Below are 24,167 nucleotides of genomic sequence, written 5' to 3'. Positions count from 1 at the left end.
GGAAAGACATTTGCCAGGAACCATCCACACACCCGTGGATGTTTTATTTGCTGATTTGTTTCCAGAGGATTATTTTTAACCATATTGCCCATGCTTGTGACGCTGCAGCAGAGAGTGGCCCTGGGATAAGGAGAATCCTCCAGCATGGCAGCGGACAATAAATCTTCCTACCCCTACAGCTTCCTGAGCCACTGGCTCTGGCCTCTGAATTTTGGGCTTCACCAGACTCCCACTTCCATGTCCAGAAATGAGATTTGCTTGTGGTGCTGGGTTGGTTCTCTCTCTTCTTTTGTCATAATTTTCCCAGAGATCTCTCCTGCAACAGCCCTGAGGCCCTGGGGCTTTCCAGCTTTTAGTGTGTGGATTTTCCACCACCTTCTCTAAAATCTCACCATTTCTGTGCTAGAACCTTCTAAAACGTCAATGCTGGTGAAAGTGGCATAAAAGGCCACGAAAAATAAATAAATGCTGGTTGTGTAACATTAAACCCCTCACGGGGTACCTTGCTTTCTTATTTTTGTGATTTTTCCACTGCAACTTGGTCTTTTAGGGTGAGATACAAAATGCAAGCGAAACAAAATCAGAAAATAATTACCCACAGCCACCACCATTGCCTGGGCTTAGACCCTGCTGCCCAAAGAATGCTGGATTCCTAAGGGTACTCCTGTGTTTTAGAAAGGAAAAAAACCCGACCCTACAGTGAATAGATAAAGTAAATCAGTGAAGTTTTTCCTTCTTCCAGCAGTTGAGGGTGCACAAATCCAGGGGAAGCTGCTCCGGGGCACCTGACCCTCTGGGAGTGTGCAGGGGTAGCAAGTCCCACAAGGATGGGGATCCCTAAAACACATTTTGGGATGCAGACACCACATTTTGGCTGAGGATGGGAGGCAGACATACCTGGCAGGTCCCTCCATGAAGCCTGGCTTCTTGTTCCCAGCATCTTCCCACAGGATTCATCTCTGTCCCTCCTTCCCGTGCTGGCGTCCATCACCATGGGCAGGGCTGCTTGTACTGCGGGAAGCAGCAGGAAACATCTACAAAACCTTGATAAACTGGGAAAAAAAGCTGGAGAGAGGTCAGAGGGGATGAAAGCCAAAGAGGAGGGACAGTGCCAGGAGAAGGGGGATAAATGGACTCTGTGGCCCTAACATATGCACAGGGATGGTTTCCGAAAGGAAGGAGGGTGACAGCACAAACCCTAGCATGGATCCACTTGAACTGTTCCTCTCAGATATAGCTATGTCTTTTAGGGAATATAAAATGTCCTCCTGCAGCAGCCTGCAACAATTTTAATCCCAAAACAGCTTTTTTGGGGGGAGGGGGAGGAACCTCAAAAACCTGCGAGTCTTGCAACAGGTTTTGTTCGCAAACGCAGGCAAATCTGGAATATTTGCTTATTCCTTTTATTGAACCTGCTGGCTGATTTGATTACTTCCCTGGAAACGCATGTGCAAATCAGTTTTCCAGCCGTTTGAGGGCACTGCCTTCCGCCGAGACGTCTCCGGTGACTGATGCCAACTCCTTGCTAATGCAATGTGCAGGAAGAGCCGGCGCTGGATGCCGACGCCGATGCCCAGAGCTTTCGGCCGCTCGCAGCCATAAATCCCTTCATTCCCAGATGCAAAACGCTGGCTGCCGTCGGAAATGCCTCACCCACTGAAAAATTCAATCTCTTAAATTAAGCAGGGCTGAAGCCACGCACTCACCCGGATAGGAGGATCTGATGATGGAAGACCAGGGGAAAAAAAAGGCATCAAATTGAAAAGCCCCAGGGAGATGAATGGGAGATAACGGAGAGAGAAACATTTACAGCCTGCAAATGCTTCCTCCTCCCAGGCAGATTTCCTTCTCTCCTCCATGGGAGGTATCCAAAGGGAAGTCACAGTGCAGGCACCTCAGAGCAGGGATAAATCCGAGTGTAAGAATCCGAGCAGACAGTTAAGACTACACAAGTAAGCAAATTTATTTGAAGACAGAACAAATATCGTGGCAAACAACAATATGCAAATTCAGTTGAGAACAGGGGTAAATATCAGACTTTGTTTTCAAATCGATATAAAATATAGTCAGATTTTCTTTTGTCCAAAAAGCAGCTCGCGTTGGGGTGGGGGAGTTGGGAGGGGATGTCCCTGTTCATGCCATCCGAGGTGAGTGTCACCTGCAAAGCCTCAGGCTCAGGAGGCCAGCAGAGATGAGTGATGCCAGGAGGAGATGGAAGTGCCTTTGGGACCCCAATTTTCTGCTTCCGTTCTCCTTAAATGGGAGGGCCTTGCCACAAAGCAAGGCCTGGGTTCATCCCCTCTGAGACCCTCAGTGCCCACCTACCTACATACAGATGGGGCAGTCCCAGGGATCCCGGCTGCTTTTTAGGGCTGGGCATCTTTTCAGGCACCTGCACCTCCTCTTCCTCGCTGGCTCCTGATGGATCAACCTCCTCCGAGCCTGCAAAGCCAGCGAGGGAGCAGCTCACCTGGGATGCCAAAGGAGTGAACAGGATGAAATCCCCTCCCGGAGAGAAGGTGCTGGCGCGCTGCTTTCTAGAAAAGCCATCCCAAATAAAAGCAGACATAGAAAACATTAGATTGTCAATGAGGCTTTGAAACAAATTCAAGTTTATCCTTAATTTTTCTCATGTGTGTGTGTGTGTGTGTGTGTGAGAGACTTCATACAAACAGACAAGAAAGACGTGGTGAACTTCAAGCTCCGGATCGGCATGTGGTCAGTTAGTGTCCGCAGAAGCACCATCGGATACGGAAGAGTTTAGCACCAGAGAGTTTGGAGGACCTAACTGAGAACATGCATCCTTTGGATAACGTGGGGGTGGGTTGGGAATAGGCAGTGGGGAGACATGGAACAGTCCATTAGAAACAATACAAGGCAATTCATGAGTTTTCATACAGTACAATACAGTCACTGATCAATTAACCCTTTCAGTACAGTACATGACAAGTAACACTTTGCACCCTGTTAACACTAGGAAAGGAGGGGTTTGGGCTGGAGGGGGGTGGCTGGTGGGTTATCCCTTCTGCCTTTGAATTTCAGGGACTGTGATGTCCAAGCACACAAGCTTGGACAGTCCAGCCCCAGCCTGGTTCCCGGGGAGATGCAGTGATGGAATGTGATGCCACCAGTCCATCCACCCGCAGCGAGGTCTGCACCCAAATCAGAGAATCCTAGAGTCCCAGGATGGTTTGCATTGGAAGGGACCTTAAAGATCGTCTAGTTCCAGCCTCCGTGCCATGGGCAAGGATGGCTTTCACCAGACCAAGTTGCAAAATGGTCCTGGTTTGGCCATGGAAATGGAGAACCACCCCCCTCTGCCTCATGTCAGCTGCTGAACCAATGAGAAAACCTCCAAGTGAAGTTCTACCTGGCCGGTTCTGGTGCCAAAACAAACAGAAAGGGTTCAGGGGCTGAGCTCAGACAGCCCCGAGCCAAACCCGCTTCTTCCCTCGGGCATAGTGAGAACAGGGTCCACTGGAAAAGTGCTAAATTACAGTACATTGGCATTTCCATATGTCAACTATTGAACAGCAAAACAGATTGTTTGAAAACAGAATCAGTATCGTACAGTAAGTTCACACTTAATTCTTCACCGTTTCTACACTTGTAACACATGCATTTTATTTCCATTAGTTTAATGCCAGTAGGACCAACATCCTCCAGAACAATGATCTAACATTAAACAAAACTTCCTAAGGAAAATATTAAGCATCACATAAAGTTTCAGGAAAAACCTGTTAATTAGCATCACAAGGTACTCAGATTTACATTTAGGAGTTTTCATGCCATGACTTTTAAAACACCTTTTGGTTAATATCCTGGGGGCTGGGGGGAAACAAACCCAAATAAAATAACCAATCCAACCCAAAAAAAAAAAAAAAAAAGGAATGTTTTGGGAAATAATATGTTTCTCTATCTGTATACACACCCCACACCCATGGAGACATGCACGTACACGTGGGCTGGTGCATGGGGGTGTGCACAATATATTTTGATAAACTTGACTCATTTCAAGGGCATTTTCATGGGTCCAAAAAGACTTTCAAGGAAACGAACTCTAAACTACCGAAGCAAATTAAAAAGTCTGTCTTGGAGGAACAGAAAAAGTCAGTTCAACATCGCCTGTGTGCTGTCCCAATGCGCTTCCCACGAGCTATCCGAAAACCCAAACAGCTAAAAATCCCTCCAAGAGCTTTTTTTTTCCCACCTAAAAGGCCCTTCCAAAGTGAGAGATGCTGTGCTAGGATTTGCATTCAGGCCTCAGGTGTGTCATGCTTAATTCTACCTTCCTGAAGGACAAGATGCCAACTCCAAGGGGCAAAAAACTACAGCTGAGGGGGATAATAAAGACAAAAAGACCTGTTCCACATTCCCCTGTCTCCTGAGCTTAATTTCCAAGGACTCAAGGAGACTGCTGGGCTCACTGGGAGGTGAATTTTCCAAAGGGTTTGCCTATATCCTCGTGACAGCGAGCGGGATGTGGGCTCTGAGTCACTGAGGTACTTTCTGAAGAGGTTGTCCCCTCAGCTCTGTAATTCTGGGGGCTCAGATAGAGCAGCAGCACTGCCTGCTGCTATTTCTTTAAAGCTACATTTGCAGGGATAATTTGGCTGGGGTGAGAAAATAAAAAAAAAAATACCAAAAATCTGGATTCCATTTTCAAGTCCAATGATAGAGGATGAAAGAGCATAATACTTGGGGTTGCTCAAGATTTGTGGTTTTAAACCATCTTCAGTTCCCACTGAACATCCAAACCCCTGAAGGTGTAATGAAGAAGAAATCTAAGAAAACCAGCCACTAAAACAGGGGTTGTTTAGGAAAAATCCTTCATCTGCTGCAGCAAGGAAACCCAACACACCTATTTCTTTTTGTTGCTGAAGGTTATTTCCATCACTTGCTAGGAGTGAAGGAGAGGATATAATTCCCTTCTCTCCATTGAAAACTGAGCATGCTGTAATGGTGGGGTTTATCCATTAACTTTCACTAGGGAGCAACTCCCATCAAGGAGGATTGCCAGAGAAGGATTTGGATTGACTATGGGCTTGTCAAGGAGGATGAGCAGCAGTCCCAAGTGTGGATACCCTGGTGTGGAGGAGATGTAGCACTCCCACACCCACCATGATTTATTTGCTGCTGTGAAAACCCACGAGGGCTTTTAAAGAAGCAAAACACCCCCAGCTGGTTGAGAGTGGATAGTCTGGGGCTAATAATTTGGATTATTCAGCATCCCAGGGATCACCACCCCATTTCAAATTCTGGAGGTTTCTGACTAGGTTTGCTACAAACTCTACCCTACTGATTCCTTGCTGGCAAGGGAGCTCTGATCCCCAACCTTCCTTACGGAAATATCACAGGAATTTAACAGGAATAGCAATGCATATCCAAACTGCCTCTGAACACGAGAGCCGATTAACTCCTAACAACACCTTCTGAATTCAGCAGCAAACCCCAGGGTTATTATGCTCCATCTTCTAAATAATCTCTAAGTCTTTTTCACTTAAAAACACCTTTTTGCAGTTGAAGACAACGACCAATTCCAACGGCACTTTCAGTGCAGGCACAATGATGGTTTTTATTGCAATGGCTTGAGCGCAGTCTTTATTGGTACCAGAGTCTCAGACTGGTTTGAACTGGGCTGTCCCATATGGGCTCACTGGGGTCTCGTACCGAACACAAGAGCGTCTGCCCTACACCTCTCATTCTGCTCAATTCCAGTCCCATTCCCCTCGCTTCTGAGACTCCTCCTGTATCTTTGGTGTTTTTAAAAGCCACGCGCTCGGGTCTCCGGAGGACCTCGAAGTTTACAGCAACCACGTCTGCCTGGACATCAGTGACATAGCTGTCTGTTCTGTTGAGGAAAATTAGCTTGGAGGGGTGAAATTCCCTACTGTAAAGTCTCTAACAGATATGTAATGGAAGTCAGGCACCGGACAGCCGTCCAACACACCTCAAAATTATCTTCTGATGGCCCCTAAGTAATTAACACTGCGCCTAAGAGGGAAAAGAGGCGGGGAAAAGAAAAGAGTTCAGAACTCAGTGCTGACAGTAGGTACAAAAGTGCAGTGCTCAATATAGTCCAAAGCAAAGTGACTACTAGTACTTAAAGTGCTAGTTCCGACGTCGGTTTGGTTCAGTGTCCGAAACACGGGGGGAACACGGAGAGGGGGGGATATCCAGGGAGGGAAATTAAAAACAGACAGCACTGCAACTGCACATGCCACACCAAAAGTGCTTCAAATCACACCATCGCGGAGGGATGCGTAACGCCACAGCTCAGCTTGTGAACACACACGAGCAAACGACTGACACCTTTTAGGTTACCATAAAGAACAGCTCCATCAACTCCACCACTACGGACCCATTCGGAAAGCAAGTGGTCACAGCGTACGGAAAACAGAAAAACAGACCCCACTCCAAAACCATGAGCCTTTTGGAACACTTACGAGTCTTTGCAACTAGGATACACAAAGTCTAGCAAAAGCAGCCCTGCCCAGTGTCTGCAACAAGCTTTGCCGACGCTTACCATGCACGTTTACAGAGGAGCCGTGCAGCAGACTGCCTCCTTTTACACCTACCTTACAGCTTAGCCTATGTACCTATTTATTTGTAGTTTGCTTCGTTAATTGTAGCTCTCTGACTATGCTTTAAGCTGGCTTTTTTTCTCATAACCACCCTATCAGCCGAAGGACAACGAATGCAAGAACAAGACGACGAAGACGGTCTGGGAAACACTGATAATGCCAACGGCCCGGCTTCACTTTCATGAAGGAAAATGCTCCAGAGAAGGACTTTGGATCAGCACGCTCCTGGAAGGAGGCTGGAAAAGGAGCATTTGTCCCAATGGAGGACAGACACTTCTCCTTTCTCTCTTTAAACACACACTTACTTAGCCTGCTCCAGCTGCTGGCATCTGCTTTTTTACTAGCCACAAACCCAACCTTTACACTCATGCTGGAAAAAGAAGAGCTCTGCTTCTTGGAAACAGGGGGCAGGAAATCTCCTGCTAAGGACTGTGCTGGTCCCAGTCCTCACCCTGGGCTGGAAGCAGCTCCTTGCAAGCTGGGACATGCTCCAGCAGTGCCCTCCCATCTCCTTACCTCGGGAGCTCAGCGCTTGTGAAAACACTTTTCTCCCAAAAGTGCCACATGGAAAGGGGGAAACCAGATCTTCAGTTCTCACTACGTTCCAATAGGCACCTCCAAAAAAGGTCACAGCATAGCAAAGTGGCTCCCCAGGCCCCACAGGCGTCGCTGCCAAATCTCCAAGGGGTTGTACAAGGCAACATCTGGCTGTGCAACATCTGGTGCATCTGAGGTGGGTATGGATCATTTTTATGGAGAAAGCTCTCTTTAAGTCCGATATATCGACTTGCTGAAGCTGGCAGGATATGCTGGGGATGCTGCAGGTATAGCTGCAGATGTGTTCCTCATCAGAGATCAAGCACTAGGAAGATGGTTTTCCAGAAGCAGGGAACATTAAAAGAGAGCTACAAAGCCAGGTCACTTATTTCCACTACTGCCAAAAAGAGCTGGATTTAAACAAGCAAAAAGCAGGTTCTTGCATACAGGGGACATGGATGTAGATCCAACTTTGCAGGCATACAACTGGAAAGAAAGGAGCCTGGAAAAGACATGGGAGCTGGAGGAGTGCAGTGTGAGACTGGCAGTACCCCTCAGCGAGGAGGGCAGTGGGGAAACACAATCATCTCAGTCCACCATCCACATAAGAAACTGCTGAAACGATATATCCAGTCTCGTTGCCAAAGCAGCAAGGTCTGGGGAAGGTACACAAGAGCGTGGATGTGGCCATGATCCTGCCAGACATTTCCCCATTTGTCATACGTAGGCACTGGGATAACATTTGGTTTAAGTAGCACTGACCTCAGTGCTGAGACCAAACCCAAACACTGTACGCACAGACAATTACCAGCCTGGAAACTCCTGTGCCAAAAATCACTCCTTTTCCAGGTCTTTTTATAACATGCTCTGTCCTGCGTTCCGGTTGAAAGGATTTTTGGCAGATGATTTGGACGTGGCTAATAAATCTAACGCTAGGACACCGCGTCCAATTGCACAGTAATTTCCTGCGCTGCTCTCACAAGGAAGTTTACACGTTGTTGCTGCTTTAGTTTCTCCTATGGACACTCCAGTGGCCATGTCTGACACTCCTTACAATTCTGCCTACTCTTGCCTGGACTGGCAACCCTGTTAAATTTTTAAGAAGAAAAGCTATTACAGGTTTTCCAGGAGAAAAAGCCACCTGCTTTGCCCGTGACCTCACCTCCAACCCGAGCTCTGGAATTTAAAGGCATTTGTAAAACCCCGCTTCAGACTTTCATCTAAATATCCTTGGCAACTTTTCCAGCCTCCAACAAACAACTCATTTGAAAGTTTATTAGGAGCAATGATTTATTTCTGGAAGTGGAGGCTTTTGCTGCGCCGAAGCCTGCGGACACCCCTGCGCTCATTTTCAGTGGTGAATGAAGTGATTCCCAGGCACAGCCTATTCCCGAGGAAAACGCCATCCCAGATCGCTGCGTAGCAGAGGAACTACAGGGAGAACTGGAGATGCGGGGCCATTTTTAATTCTATGCTAATTATCGCAATAAAAACCAGATCCTGCAGCGGAAGGCCGATTCCAGGAAGAAATAATCATCCATCTTTTGTAGCTGGAGCCGTGCTGCTCGAGAAGAAGCTTATTTACAAAATGGCAATCTCCAGAAAAAGGCTGTTATCGCTGCCTGACAAAGCCATATATTCTGATACCTTCTGGGGGGGGGGCCTCTGCCTGGGAAATTCCACTTTGAATCCAAATGCTATAAACCTCAAATATGGAAAAGCCACATCCTGTCCAACAGAAACCAGCTGTGGGGCTGATGCAAGCCACCGTACCACAGAAATGATGCTTGGAGATCCCTGCTTGGAAAACACTGTGTTTGGTTTAGAGCAGAAAAATCGTACAACCTCTCAAGTGTTTATATGTGAAAAGATGTTGTTAATGAAAGCATCAATGGTGTGTAAACAGAAATGAAATTCCTAAAGCAGAATTTCTGCATTTTGTATGGTTACTTAAATGTGGGTGAGGAGCATCATCTTTCCTCACCATGGTGCAGGATGACATGAAAATGCCATTTTTTTGTATGCAGGAAATAGAAAAAAAACCAAAACAACAACCCAAACATGAACCTCCAGAGTAGTTGTGAAAGGGGTGAAAAAACCCCAAACAAGTAGCAGGATTGCAATCAGTTCCTGCTCCCCCACATCCTGCCTTAGTCCCTGAAGAGGCTCTAACAGCAGACTGCATTGCCAGACTATCTCACAGAAATGGGAACCTGCACTTTGGGCCACAGCCAAGCCAGACCCCGAGCGCCTTTCTCCTTGACTGCCAAGATGCAGTCTTCCTCAAAGAGCTGCTTCCACCTGGGAATGCCAACACTGCCAGCTCACTACCCACAGAAAGGGCTCTGCCCTGCATTCTCCATCTCTCCTCACTGGGTATCCACACGCATCCAAGATGCCCGTGTCCAGCATTACCAGGCACGCTCGTGGGGAGCAGCAGAACAGCTCCGACACATCCATTGCCCTGCTGTAATGATGGAGCCTGAAGACGGGAACATTGGACCACAGGGACGGCATGTTGAAAGCAAAACATTTTATTACCATCGGTTAAGCTTCATAATGCACACTTATGAGTAAGAGAGAGGTTATATGGAGATCACTTTGCTCCCTACCAACTGCAGCTTCTGGGATTAAATGCAGCAGCTGTTGAGCGGAGCGTAACGGGACCAGTGCAAAGAAAAGCAGAATAAAATACATTTGAAACGGCGGGGGGTAGCTTGGCAGAAAGTGGGCCCCTGACTTGAAATTCAACGAGAAAGCTTTTTCTTTTTTCTTTCTTTTTTTTTTTTTCCAGCTGTACCAAAAGCCAAAGTGTCCTAGACAACAGCTGGTCACCAAGCACTGCTCTGAAAACCAACTCAACACCCACCTCAGCGTCTCCCACCTGGCACGGGCGCCGCGGCTCCAACACACCACAGGAACACCGGAGGGGACCGCTTTTCCTTGGGGGGACACCTCTACAGCCAATGGATCGAGCCCAGGGGCAAAGCAGGATGCTGCAAAAACAGGAGCTCCTGTCTAATGACACCCACGCGGGTGTCTATGGGAAATGTTGGTGGCCATGGAAGGCAGAAAGGTGGATGACAGTTGGGATCTATCCCGGATTCGGGGACAGTGCAAGGCTTGCCTGGGCTTGACTCACACGCGTGATTTTTGGTTTGTTTTCTGTCTGTTTCCATGCAATGGTTTTGACAGTAAATGCCAGCCTGAGATGGTTTCTAAAGAACACAAGTTTCTTCCAGCAGAAATTGCCCCTTCAATCTAAGATCAAAAATCCAGTTATCTTTCCTAGAGGTCAGAGGCCATAAAAAAGCTATTTTGGACCATCCACTAAAGAGTCACTTATGCAGTTTAACAGCACCAGCTTTTTTAGCCCAAATCAGTTTACCTTCCAGCCAATCTTCCACAAGCAGCTTCAAATTGCATCAAACCCTATCCAGAGGAATGCTCTGATCTCCCCTTTCCCAATATTACAGCTCTCATTTCACAATAGTTTCTGCATTCAAACGAAATTCAAAGGAGAAAATGCCTTCACTAGTGAAAGAGGACTCCAGCTACTGCTAGCACAAAACTACCAATTTTTCTTCTTCTAGCAAACAAACCACTTGGCTAGAAAGGTGGGAAGCTCTTGGAAGACTGAAAGCCTGGAGGAGGCTGGTGTTTAGGCTAAGACAAGTGAAAACTCCCCATGACTTGGCCTCTTGCTTGTTCTGTTTTGCACAGAATCTTCAGCCTCATTGAGGGGAAGAGACCAGTATGGGTTTTGAGAGAGCACCTCAAGGGCTTATTGCAACAGCTCAAGGGCTGCAGTGTGGAGGAGGAGGAGGATGAACCTCACTCTGTGGGAAGCCTGAGAAGGGAGCTTTGGGGAGGTTATCCCAGCTTTAGAGGGTGACTCCTAAGAGCAGGAAAGAGGAGAGAAAAGCAACAGGTTAAACTGCAGTTTGGTGCTGCAGAGAGGAGCAAGTGGGCACCACCTCTGCCTCACGCTCTGGACTGGGGGTTTTGTTGCAGTTTCACACGTACCAGCACAAAGCACACACTGCCAAACTGACACTTTTAAGCTGTTCTTAAAAGAAAAGTCTCTGTAATATGCCTTCACCAAGGTAACCCACAGTTAAAAGCTGGCAGCATCCGTGAATATGTTCCAGCACCTCCCTCTTCTTTTTTTTTTTTTTTTTCAAAATTTTTTTTTTAATAAGACAGCTAGAAGGAACTTATCACTTGTTACCTCAAAGGGTTACCCCTGGCAGCGCTGAGGGATGGCTGTGCTGACATAAGCAATAAATGCTGTTATGGATGCAGCAGGATTACGTGCAGACTGTGTGCTGGCACACGCCGATCCCCGGACAGACATGGCCATATGCTCTCCAGAGCGGATGCACCAGGCAAGAGCTAAAAGTCCCATGAGGCAGAAAAGGAAGGATGAAATAGCTGGGCTGCTGCAGCATCCAGGATAAAGCTGTGGATGCCTTCCCTGTGAGTTATACTGTGACAATACCTGTGGGTGGTGGGCCCTTACCTGGCTCAGGTCTCTGCTGCCTCTTTGACCCAGGTGCCACGGGCAGGCTCTGGTGGTCCCTGCACTTGGTGGCTCCCACTGCAGCAACCAGAGTCAGTACAGGACTGTAAGAGAGTAGACAGGAGCTTGGCAGAGGCACAGCTCTTATCTCCACATCTTCATACCCACTTTGCCGTGGGCATGCTCATCCCACAGGCCTGAATTTAGTAACCCACATCAAACCCCTGGGTAGATTCCCAAACTGATATGGAAGCACCCTGCTGTTACACACGCTGAGAAAAGTGTCTCTAATTGCTCCGCACCCCATTTAAATGTCCCGGGGAGGACGAAATTCTGGCAACCTTCACAGAAACAAAATTAAGGTTACACGAAACAAAGGATCCAGGCACGGCATGGAGCCCTGGTGAGAAGGAACAGTCTCAGCTCAGAGCAACACTTGCAGCAGATGGAGTAAAGCTCATCCCTGGGGAAGCTGTCAGACACTGTCTACAAGTGACATGGTGCGTGCCGGCTGCTCGGAGGAAGCAGCACATGATCAGATCTGCCCCAGGTAACTGGTTCCCTACTCCACATGGGAACCATCACAGAGGAAATGGTTAAATAACTCCCCTTTCACTGCAGCATAACCCCAAGAACCTGCCCCAGCCTAGAGGTAGCATCGGCCAGAGCCTCGCCATCCTTGCAAGGGCTGCAGAAGCAGGTGAGAGCTGCAGAATAGCATCCCTGGAATGGTTAAGGCCAAATCACACCAAAATAGACACAGAGGAAAGCAACTGCCTGGGAAAAATATAACCAGCTCCACATCTTTTTGTCCTATATCGGCTGCAGCAGTTGGCAAACATGTGGGGAGGGAGGGAACCGAGGCACATTTGGGTTTTGCACAACATTTCCAGGGGGATTCACAAGCAAGGCTTAAAAAAAGGTGCTGAACTTCTAAGAAGAAAACCAAACTTAGGGCTCTTAAGCCAGGTCACCCACAAGACATGAACAGGACTGATAAATACCCTTAGTGGTCCAAATGGGAAAAAGAAAAGCACAACCAGGACTGGGCCCTGCCAGCAAAGTGAGAGGAAAATGTCCCTATGCACTGAGCCATATAAACACCTACAGGGGTTTCTGCTTTAGTGACCTTGACGTTTTGCAACCAGATGGAGCAAGAAATAAAATGCCACTTTAAAGGATACGCTCTGAGGTAAGAGGCACAGAGGTTTGGTTCACCTTGTGAAACACCGTGCCTATTCTCAGCTTACAAGTAAAACATTCGAGCCAACAAACTCTTTCCCTAATTTTACCAGGATGGGGGTATTATTAAAAATGCTTAAATTAAAAAACTTCATCACTTAACTACAGCGGCGTGCACAGTAACTGAGTTGTTGGACCTAGCATAAGTCCCACTGCCAAGAAGTGAGAATCAAATCCTTGCCCTCTGCTCTTGGCTGTCAGTGGCCTCTGCTCGGCCCTGCTGTGACATCTACCTGGGAAAAACTCTTTTAAAAGTGCCACCAGCACAATGCTCTGCTTTCCAAACACTTTGCAGTGTTCACCGGAGTCTCAGCAAAGAGACTGTCCTTGGAGGCAGCTCAGTTCCCTTGCAAATATCTGTTCTGAGCAGTGCTGTGGAGATCTTGGGAGTGTTCAAACATCTGGAAGGAAAGAAAAAGCAGCTATTGTGGGGGCAACCCAAACAGAAACACATCTGTTGGCTGCACACTGAGTTTCACTTACCCCAGAGCACTGCTCCATCACCTCTCTGCCTGCACATAAGGTCTCTGGCCTTAGATTCCCCCTGCCAGCTTCCCAGAGGAGAGACTCTCTTTTTAATATCGGGTACTTCCCAACCAGGCAGCAGCACAGGAAAACTCCTCCACGCTCCAAGCAAAGATGACAATTTGCAAAGCAGCAACAGGTCCAAGGGGAACTTGCAGAGACAAAACAGCTCCTGTTCAACACCGGTTGCCGAGGCAAGCGGTGGGAGCCATGCCAAGGCCAGGCTTTGCTCCCTGTGAGCCCTCTGGTTTGCTCTCATGCTGTGAAGCTGCTGGGGTGTGCTGCTGCCAGCACACAGCGTGCTCCAGCTCACCCTTTACAGCGCTAACATGGAACAGCAGGGATAATTAATTTATGTTAAAAATACCAGGGCTGAATTGGCACATTCAGTCTTTTCCCTAGGAAGAGGAGGGAAGGAGTAGCTGCTTGACAGATGTTGGTCATATGCTTAAATGCCCTTCTGGAAGGCGCTGGGATATACGTGTTGAGTGGAGACAGAGTGGAGTGAAAACCCGGAGGAAATTCTCTCCAGTTAGACCTACACAAAACTCTCTCAGATCTCCTTGCAATAAAAATGTTAGTAAGGAGAAGTTCATGCAAATATTTCTGTGGCTATTCATATAATAAGAACACACAATCCTTGGAGAGTTAGGAACACAAGGGAAAACCTGTATTTCCAAACACGTTGGCACAGGGAGCTTATATTGTCACTTGATGCCTTCCTTCCATTTGTGTTTAAACGGACTCATCAGAAAGCAACAAGAACATGATGAGGGCTAAAAATTACCCTTGGTGGAAGGCTTTGTATTTCCTTAGGAAAGGGTGCAGAAGAGACCTGACAACAGCCTTTAATTATGTGTAAAAGCTGCAGCAGGGAAGAAAATAAACTGTTTTCATATCTCCTCTGGAGAGCATGGCCTGTAAGGCAAAAAGCGACAGAATTAGATGGAAGGAAGAGACACATGGACTGGGCAGCAGGAAAAGTATCTGTGAGGAAGCAGGGGGAAACAGCTTGGGGAGGGAGGCTGGGAATATCCACCATGGGAGATTTGAAAGAGCAGATTTTTGCCAGGTTGTTCAACTTGAGAAAAATAAGAACACTTTCTGCTGTGTGGGCCCTGAAATGCACCATTAGAGGCACCCTTGCAAAATTAAGTTTGGAGTCAGGTATGTTCCAAACCTTCCGAACACTCCATTTCACACCAAATTTCTCCCTTTTCTGCTCTCGGTTATCATCAGTATTGATCAGTATCTGATCACCACAAAAACTCTGCTGCCAAACAAACTCCTCTTTGTCACACCCCTTTGAGGTAGGGAGGTATCCTTCACCCCATTTTAGCGGTGGGGAGCATAGGCACAGGCAGGATAAAGCCAAAGTGATCCAGTTTTCCATTATCAGGGGGCCCAGCTTGAGATACTGACAGCTTTTCCAGAGTCCTTGCAATTATTCCAGCACTTCACTGGTTCAAAGCACAGCTTTCAACAGCTGTTAACACCGAGCAGGGCTCAGGAAAACAAAGGCAATACAAGTGGTGATCATCTGCAGAGTCTTGTTAGAAACGACACAACCCCTTTTGCAAAGACAGGCACACGGAAATTGCTTCTTGAAAGCCGCTTTCTTTCCCTCTGATCCCTTCCAGCCTTCACCAACACCTTTCCTTTGCAATGGAAAAGAACAGCTGCCCCATCGATAACACAACACTCCATCACTCAGCCAGCACCCGGAGCAAGGCTCCGGTGAAAAGCACACAAGAGCATCCATAAATTGGGATGCCATGAGCAAACCTTACAGGTCACCAACACTTGTGTGCTCCCCTAAGTCTCTGCAGGTATTCCTGGGCAAGCCCTCCAGCTCAGTAAGAGCCAAGCCACTCAAGCCTTAAAAAGCAGGCTGGAAAAGCAGACACTCCATCCATCGGACACACTTGGCCCCGATAGGTTTGTTGGCAAGATTAGACACTTGCAGAGCATGTTACTGTTCCCAAAGAGGAAGGAGAACCAGCCCAGGAGAACCACCTTGGTCCCCGAGTGGAGCATCCAGGCTCTCCGCCTCCTTCCCCAGCTCCACGGGACTGACGGTGCCGCCTGTTCCTCCTACTACAGATAAAACCATCGTCACGCTCTGTGATTCCCTGGAGCACGGATCTTGTCCTCACTTCCTTCCACCCCCTCCTGCCTTTTCGTTCCTCTGCCTCGGTGGGAAGCTCTTACTCCCCCTCTCCCTCAGCATTGTGCCAACAACATGTGCTCCGAACAAGGACCAGATGGGAATACTTGTAAGAGCCTGGGGTTAACCCGTGTCTTTTATCCCACATAGTCTCTGCCGTTTTGAAATGCAGATTCTATTGCACACGATTTGCAGTGTAAAGATTTAAGGTTAGTAGTAGAGTATGTTGATATTGCTTGGGAAATCCACCTCCCTGCTCCTATTGCACGTTGAACGTCTCCAACACGGGAGAAGGCAAAGGCAACAGATAACGTTTTAACGTCTCAAAGGGAAGGACCCACTGGAAGCAGGGAAAAAACATCTATGCATATATATGTATATAATATTCCTCTCTCCCTCGCCTCCACGTTAATTTGTGCCCACGTGTGAACTCACAGGTGTCCTGTCAGCACGGTGCTGAGGGGGGCCGGGCACAGCGCCTCCCGGCTTTAGCCAGCTGCCAGCACCCAGCACCGAGGGTGATCTTTACCTCCGATTAAACAATCGTGGCAAACAATCAGCAATGAAGGAACAGAAGCAAACTTCTGCCCTCAGGATGGATTTCCCCCACTGCGCCTCAGAAATCCATCTGACTGCCTGCATAGCTGAGGCAGGAGCCGTTATCCCGCCCTGTTGAATACTAGTACGTAGGATGGGTCTGGAACACCTAAAAGATGAAATATGTCTTTTCTAATTTACGGTGGCTACTCTGTACAGAGTTAGTAATTTTCCATGTGCCACTCCAAGCGTTTTGAGGTAGCCTAGCAATTAAGAAGATGAATTAGCAAGTCGTTACTGATGGTTTTATTGGGGTGGCAGCCAGGCCCCTCGAGGCTAGGCCAGTATGAGCAGAACCACATTCAAACACGAGAACACCAGCAGGTACCTACACCTTTCTAGAAGATCATGTACGTGAGAGAGCCCCGGGGCTGCAGGTTCAGGTTCCGCGTGATGCCTCCCTCGGCATGTGCAAGGAACGATCTAATTACATCCATCACAGAAATGCCAAAACGACATCCGGCTTATAAAGCCTCAATTTATGCCCTGACATTTCTGGAAAACCAATTTTTAATCCATGTCATCTATCAGGGGTTCTTGGTATTTTATTTCACCTCCATGCCTTAGAATACTGTTGCCTTTATGGAGGTGCAGGTGGGGAACTGAACATAGGCTGACATAATATTAGGAAGAAAAATTGGAGTCAGCCCATGAAAGCTTCTGCAGATTTTGGAGAAACAGAGCAGCTAAAGATCTGGCCTTAGCTTTTTCCAAATCACCCGAGTCCAGAAGCACCTTGTCCCCTGGCCGGGGCTTTTTTCCTGTGGTCATAACAGAATGCAGCCATTTTTAGGCAAGACTGAATCACCCCAAAAAAGCATTTTGGCAAAGGTTCTGAGGTGACAGCCTCGCTCATGGTATAGCTTATGGTCTAGCCTTTAATTCCACTCTCACTTGAATAAACTCTTCATTTCAAACACAACCTTTGCTTGAAAGGAATGAAGGGGTAGGTAAATTTTAAACATCACAACACATTAAGTAATTAAAAATAAAGGGCAATTTAATTTTGGAGGAAGCAGTGTAGAAAATTAAACAGAAGATCTAATTCTCTTTAGGAACTCTTTCATAAACTGCATATATCTACTATATGTACAGCTAAAGTGGGAATGCCATGGAACTGAAATCACTTATTAAGCAATTTTTGACCTGGTGCAAAATCTGCCCAATAAAAATAGACAATAATAAACCTTTTTCTGCTATAAAAATTACTAGGATTGGATAACAGGACTGCAAGTCACGCAAGCACTCGGCTTCCTAACAACCACCAACTCCCTTCCCTGGGAGTTTAGGTCACTGCAATAGGCCATAGAGGAAAAAAAAAATGATGCAATTACCAGACTATGACATCTGTAGCTGAAAAAACAAATGTGCTGACATTGATTTTGGTAATTGCTTGGGGTTTTTTTGTATAAAGGACAGGATTTTAATACTTCTGCTTGGGATTTTATGAACATGGTAGTACAGATTTGCAGAGCCAGGGCTTGTAAAATGGCATGGAAACATGACGTGGCCGGGAGTACCTGCAGATGCCTCTTCCTTACAGCTCTTACCTCGCCTCAGTGACACCTCCAAGGAAGAGTTTGCCTCCTTTTAACTATGTTTTCCCTTTCAGCCTCGCTGAAAACCTAAGGGATGCTCACGAGGGCCATGACCAAGAGCTCCCAACCAGCTCTGGGTGAACTAACACGTCTATCCAGACCGGTGGCAGGAGCGGACGTCCCCTCCTCAGACTGCACACTTCAGATAAATAAGATTATTTCGCTATGAGCTACTACAGGCTACAATATAGTCACATAAATATAGTAATGCCTATATGTGAATATGGATTGGTAAATATTTGCTACAGATAAGAAACACTTACGACGACGAGTAGATACCAATAACCGCTGCAGCTTCTCGCTGGGTAAAGTCCATCGTCCAGGCTCCAAGCCAGGAGCCCCCGAGGGTGGGGTCTGCCATCCCCTCAGAGTGCCTGGCGGGCCGCCCTCACCACACCAGTGCAAAACACTTCCCAACCCTTCCATAGCTCTGTACTTTCCCAAGGAAGCTGGCTCGATGGGCCGGACTTAACACAACAGCCCCCCAGCTGCAAGGCAAGGGAAGCCCCCGCGGCCCCTTCCACCCGGGATCAGCTTTTAAGGGACCACCCCACCTTCTGCGCCAGCAGCGGGGAAAGCCAAGAACGAGGGAGCTGCTGGACTTGGCTTTGTCAAGACTACGCGTGAAAAGCCCGGCTTTAAGCCTCGACAGCAACACGGGGGGGCCCCGATCTGCAGAAGGGGCGAGGAGCTGCCGGGACGGCAGAGCTGAGGATGCTCGGCAGCTCTGCACGTTGCAACTTAGAAAACCAAATCGTCCCACCCGGGGCGGCTTGAGAGGATCCTCAATACAGCGCCTGTACTCCCCTAACATACGAGCGGAGCTGGACCAAGCAGGTGCAACAGGTCTCTAACAGACACATGCATGCAGGAGACGGCTTCTCTCAGCATTAGACTAAGTTACCAAAGCATCCCCTTACCAGAGCGGGAGCAGAAATGTGCTCCTAATATTATTTACACACAATATAAAGTGCATTAGGATTTAATCATTCAACTGACAGACTTTCTGCCGGGACCATACAATTTTGAAACAGAGGTGAGGGCTTGAATAGGAAATTCTCTCATGAGAAAAAGAGGTTCAGACCGGTGCTCTTCACCCTGTCCTCCTAAGGATTGTTTTTGGCCGTTCTTTCTAGTGCAAATAAGCTTGTGTTTTCTCAAGTTTAAGGGACATGGCAGTTTCAGGGCACTGGGAACGAACATTTAAAACGCATCAGGGATCCGGTGCTCCCAAGCACCTCGCTGGGCCCTCCTGCACACCAGCAGCCCGTGCTGTCACCGCGCTCACGAGCTGGAGACGCGCTGCCAAAAACACAAAGGAACCCGTTTCTGAATCTCACCGTTCAGGACTTGCATTGCTGCACTTGGAGTGCATCCATTATTACCCTCCAACCCAACATCTGCAAAACACCGGTGCTTCCCATCACGTGGAAATCCATTATTCTCCAACCCAACATCTGCAAAAACACCAGCGCTTTCCATCGTGGTGGAAACCCGCAGCTACTGGCCTGCCCACGGGTGACTGGCAGCGAACGTGAAGATCCCGATCCAGGTTTGGATACTAAGGTGCACCCCGTGCCAGGGGAGTAAATGCATTAGTGGATCCTATAGGATACCTGCGTGCCAGAACCGAGCCCCGCACGGTAGCCAGCAGACACTGGATTCCTGGGTGATATTTACAACAAACTAATGGCATCGGAAGGCCAATTAATCAACAAAAGATAAAGGGGTTTTTTTAAAAAATGGGTAGCTATAAGGAAAGCCATTTTGCATCCTTTTTTCCTTTTAAAACGGTGAAGAAAACATCCCTTTCCAATGACGAGTAATTTCCTCACCAACACTACAGGAACACAGGGAAGGCATGATCACTTACAACACACATGGTCACTCGGGCTAATTCCAACGCAGGAGCTTTCACGATCCCTTGAGGCAAAGGTAGGCAGGGATGGGGAGATGTCGAGCCACACAGAAATGGGAAGGAGAGCGTAAAAAGTTTGTACATTCATAGCTCCGGTTTGTTGGACTAGAAGGGAATTTTTTACCTCAGGCACTGTGACGGGCAGCAGCAGTCAGCGATACGCTAACGACTCATTCACTAAATTCTGGTTTCACACCAATGACAGGATGTAGAGCTATTTTCATGTTGGGTTTTGTGGTTTGGTTTTTTTTTTTTTTTTCTAATTGACCTGTTAAAACCATTAGGACCAAAGCCATGAGAGCAATGATGAACCAGCACCCCGTACAACTCCTGCTGATTCATCACGGTCCGCAGGTGGTTCAAGTGATGGAGCGAAAACATCTCCTCCAGGTTTGAAAAAGGACCTGAAAGAGTAACCTATGGAGAAAGGGATGGGAGTTTTTGACACTAAGCCAAAGGCTTGGTTGCTGTAACTGCTATATGCGGTTTTAAAGGGGGAATCACCTAAAACAGTGAAATTAACTTTCTTATTTTTGTCACAACCGTAACATTTTCCTAAAGGTTCTTTGGTGACTTTGGTGCAAGCTTTTTTTTTTTTTTCTTTTTTAATTTTTTTTTTTAAGTTAAAACAGATCGACCAGTTTTAGTACCCAAACTAAAGTCCAGATTATCCTCTTGGTTCCCAACCCTGCCTCCCCAACCTTTCTCATTATGATGTTAACAGGCAACAGCATTCAGATTGAGTGTGGCTGTGCAGGTGGGTCCAGACTTGGAGCGGTGAACGGTCTGGTTGGACATAAATATGTTTCTCAAAAGATTAAAAAATAAAACATGTAACGGTTGCATGGGAAAATAGCTGGTCCCACGTGCACACTCGGCCACTCTGTAATTAAACCATCTGAATGATTATAAATACCTCATTAGACATGGCAATGCCTATTTCAAACAAACTTAAAGGTGAGCAGCACGCTCCTGAAAGTACCTGGAGCTCAATCAAACTCCCACTGGTTCCAGGGGAAGGAGCTGGTCGCCCAAATGGTGGACAAGCCCCTTACGTTAAAAATATTCACGTTTTAAGAAACAACAAAATCTTTCATCAACCTCCCAACCAGGTAATTGCACCCATTTTCCCTCCAGGCAGAGAGTTGATACCGTGAGATGTAAAAGTGACATCAGAAAGGCTCCAGCGGGAGGACACCAAGACTGGACTGAAACTGCTCAGTGACAGCTCCAGCTCCGAGCGGATGGGAAGGGGGGTGACGGCAGGGCATGGATATCATCTCTTAACAACACCACCTGGAAAGTCAACACGACAGAAAACCCAACACTGCATCTGCCACGGCTTCCAAAACGTGCCATGGGTGAGCATGAGAGAGATGCCTTTGCCTATGAATCCAATGGTGCACCACACCCCCCAAAGGTCTTTCTCATGCCCAGGGTGCTTTCCTGGCACAGGTAACATCACAACCACATTAATCTCATGCTGGGGAGAGAGGCGTTCCCTCTGCCTCCTCACAGTCGCTCCACAGTCGCCTGCTGGAACCCGTAACACACCTCATACAAAAATACCTTCTGAAATTTTGGACAAAATGCATTAAAAATAATAATAATTGAAAAAAAAAAATAAACACCAGCCTCGCACGGGCAGAACATGGAGATGAGGAGTGGGCTATTATTCATTGCCACTAATTCAGAAGGCTTGGAACTCGAGCAGAGCTCTGCTATCCTGGGAGACTCAGGTTATCCAGTCAGCACAAAACTACGGAATGAGTAACAAATCTTCTGCCCTTCACCGGCACGTGACCAAGGTCTGACTGGTTATCGAGGTTTTACCCACACAGACTGTTGTTTCCCACCCAATATCCAGCAGATGCCACTTTTAAAACCTCCCTCCCTCCTCACACAGACCAGCAATTCACGTGGATCTGATTTTGGCCATGAATGCCCTACGGTGACACCGCTCAGCCTTTGGACCGAGTACGGGCAGAAGCCAGTCCAGGAAAACCCGCGATAAGCAGAAAGTGATACATTTCATCGTAAGGTTTGGGGTGGGGGCACTTTCGTATCATGTTTAAGTGCAACACAAGCCTTATCTAGAATATTTAAAGGTCAGAGTGCCGGATTTTGTTTGTGCTGATACACAAACTTCCATAGTCTTCAACACTCGAAGCAGCTGACTCATACGGACTCGGGAGGTTGGTCCTTTCCTAAGACATACGGAGATGTTTTGGGCGTAATTTAACGTGATAACCAGACTACTGTAACATTACGTACTGGAGTTAGCAAGAACTCCCAGAAAAGGACTTTACAAAAAACTTGGGGCAACTTGGAATTAACTATAGGTCAGTCCCTCTCACCAATTTCTGCTTGTTTTGTTTCGTTAATTGTCCAATGCACTCTATTCCAGACCCTCTTGCTCTTCACCACTGTCCCCTCTGGCATCCATTCTTTTTTCTTTATGGCTGTTGTAAATTCTCCTCATCTCTTCTTCGTACTTGATAAAATTTTCCCCGAACCGTGTCCACGCTTTGTAGGGAACTGTGATGGTATTACGGTAGGGCGGCCTCACCTCACTTACCTTCAGGAAAATGCCGTACCTGTTGGATCCCACGTCGAAGTAGAAGCGCTTGTTGTCCACCCGGAAGGAGGTGCCCTCGGGGAGCTCCGGCGGCTCGTCGCCTCCCCCCCGGCGGTCCTCTATGTCCCCCTCGCCGTACTCTTCGATCAGCTGGACCAAAGCATCCCTGAACTCGATCATCCCCTGCGCCGGGAGGACGATCGTCTGCTCCTGTCCCAGGCTGTGGCCAAAGTAGCCCATCATGCCAGGTCCCCTGCTCATGGTTTGCCTAATCCGCAAGAAGCGCCCGCGCTGGTTCTCCTTCAGGTCCAGGTAGTACTTCCTGTTGTCCCTCTCGATGTACTCCGTTTTGAGGACGCTGTGAGGGGGCTCTTCGGAGCCCATGGACACCGGGGGCGAGGGCGGCGGGTGCTGCTGCCGCCTCCGGGGATGCTGCTCCTTGTCATTGCTGTGCTCGTGCACCCGGTGGCCGCCCTTCAGGCCCAGGTGGGCGTAGTGCTCGATGAAGTCCCCCAGGCAGTCTTTCAGCTCGGCAGCCACGGAGAGGGAGAGAGTCAGCTTGCTTTTCCTGATGTTGTCCTGCCGGCCTCTTCCTATCCAGACCTCGGCGATCTTCAGGAAGCGGCCGCGGGAGCTCTGTTTCACATCCAGGTAAAACCGCTTCTTCTGGATGTCCACTCTCTTGGAGGCCAGCTCCTGGATCTCCATGCAGCTCCCCTGGGAGGAGGCCGGGTAGTGGTACTGCTGTTGGGACTGGGAATAAATGCTCCTGTGCAGGCCAGAGCCTCCCAGGTTCCTTCCTCCTCCTCCTCCTCTCCCTCTTTCCATCTTTACCAATCAGCTGGAAATAATACACAACAGAGACACAGATGACAACATCAGCACCAGGGGCCTGCTTGGCTCCTCAGCAGCGGCAGCTCTGTTCGGCGCTGCTCTCCCTACAAAGGCTCCTGCATCCCTCTCGGCTGCCACAGCACGCAGCATCGCAGCCCAGCGATCCCAGACACTCTTCCCCTCCCGTGCTCCGGCTCCGACATCCTCCGCCGGAGCAGGGAGCCCTAGTTCCAGCGACACTCCGGCCAGCCCTCCCTGCCCTGCAGCACTTCCTCCCCTCGCTCCCCTGTCGTGCCCCTGTGCCACTACAGACCCTCCAGCTAACCCAGAAGGTGGGTTATGGTGCTGCTGGTTTGCGGGGCACTCATCCCCCTCTGGCTCCTGCTCCCCACTGCAGGATCCGTCCCCGTGTCACTGCCTTTCCCCTCCATCACCCCTCTCTGCTTTTCTTCCCCAGGGCACCGGGATCCCCCCCAGCACTGCCCTCCTGCCCCCCGGTCCCCTCAGAGCCCTCCCAGTGTCGCCCAGTACTGCCTTCCTGCCCCCCAGCGCCCCCAGTACTGCACCCCAGTGCTCCCAGTGACCCCAGTACTGCCCCCGGCCCCTCACAGCCCCCCAGTGCCCCCAGTATCGCTTCCCCAGTGCACCCTGTCACTACACCTCCTGCCCCAGAGCTTCACTTCTTGCCCCCCGCTGCCCAAAAACTGCCCTGCAGGGCTCCCAGTACTGCCCCCAGCGCCCCAGCATCGCCTCCCAGTGCCCCAGTACCACCCCCTGGTCCTCCCGGTACCGCCCTCAGCGCCCCAGCATCGCCCCCCAGTGCTCCCAGTACTGCCCCCAGTGCTCCCAGTACTACCCCCAGTGCCCCAGCGTCACCCCCCAGCGCCCCCACCACAGCATCTCCCGCCCCACCGCTCCCCCGCGACCCCTCCGCTCCCCGATCCCCGCTCCCGCCGCCGCCCGGTCACTCACCCCGCAGCGCCCATCGCCGCCGCTGCCCTTCAGCCACCGCCGCCGCCGCCGCCACCGCCCGCAGCCGGCGGCCCTGCCGACCCCCGCCGCGCA

At 48.8% G+C, this 24,167-nt stretch overlaps 1 protein-coding gene across 1 annotated transcript; it reads right to left on the bottom strand.

Moving 5' to 3' along the window:
• Positions 1-1,938: 1,938 nt before the first annotated feature.
• Positions 1,939-24,139, bottom strand: PURG (purine rich element binding protein G). Its single transcript, XM_050320533.1, has 2 exons — positions 24,075-24,139; positions 1,939-23,109 (listed from the first exon to the last, which is right to left on the bottom strand). The coding sequence occupies exon 2, from the start codon at positions 23,094-23,096 to the stop codon at positions 22,089-22,091; it is 1,008 nt and encodes a 335-aa protein (XP_050176490.1). The 5' UTR covers positions 23,097-23,109; positions 24,075-24,139; the 3' UTR covers positions 1,939-22,088.
• Between the last annotated feature and the right edge of the window lie 28 nt (positions 24,140-24,167).

The sequence above is a fragment of the Myiozetetes cayanensis genome, unplaced genomic scaffold, assembly GCF_022539395.1.
Source record: "Myiozetetes cayanensis isolate MyiCay16 unplaced genomic scaffold, myiCay2020 scf24, whole genome shotgun sequence".
Classification (NCBI taxonomy): Eukaryota; Metazoa; Chordata; class Aves; order Passeriformes; family Tyrannidae; genus Myiozetetes; species Myiozetetes cayanensis.
This window is presented reverse-complemented; position numbering and strand designations above follow the sequence as displayed.

Bases quoted from the DNA above. Each gene is read 5' to 3' on its own strand.
- PURG (XM_050320533.1), bottom strand. From the start codon at position 23,096: ATGGAAAGAGGGAGAGGAGGAGGAGGAGGAAGGAACCTGGGAGGCTCT.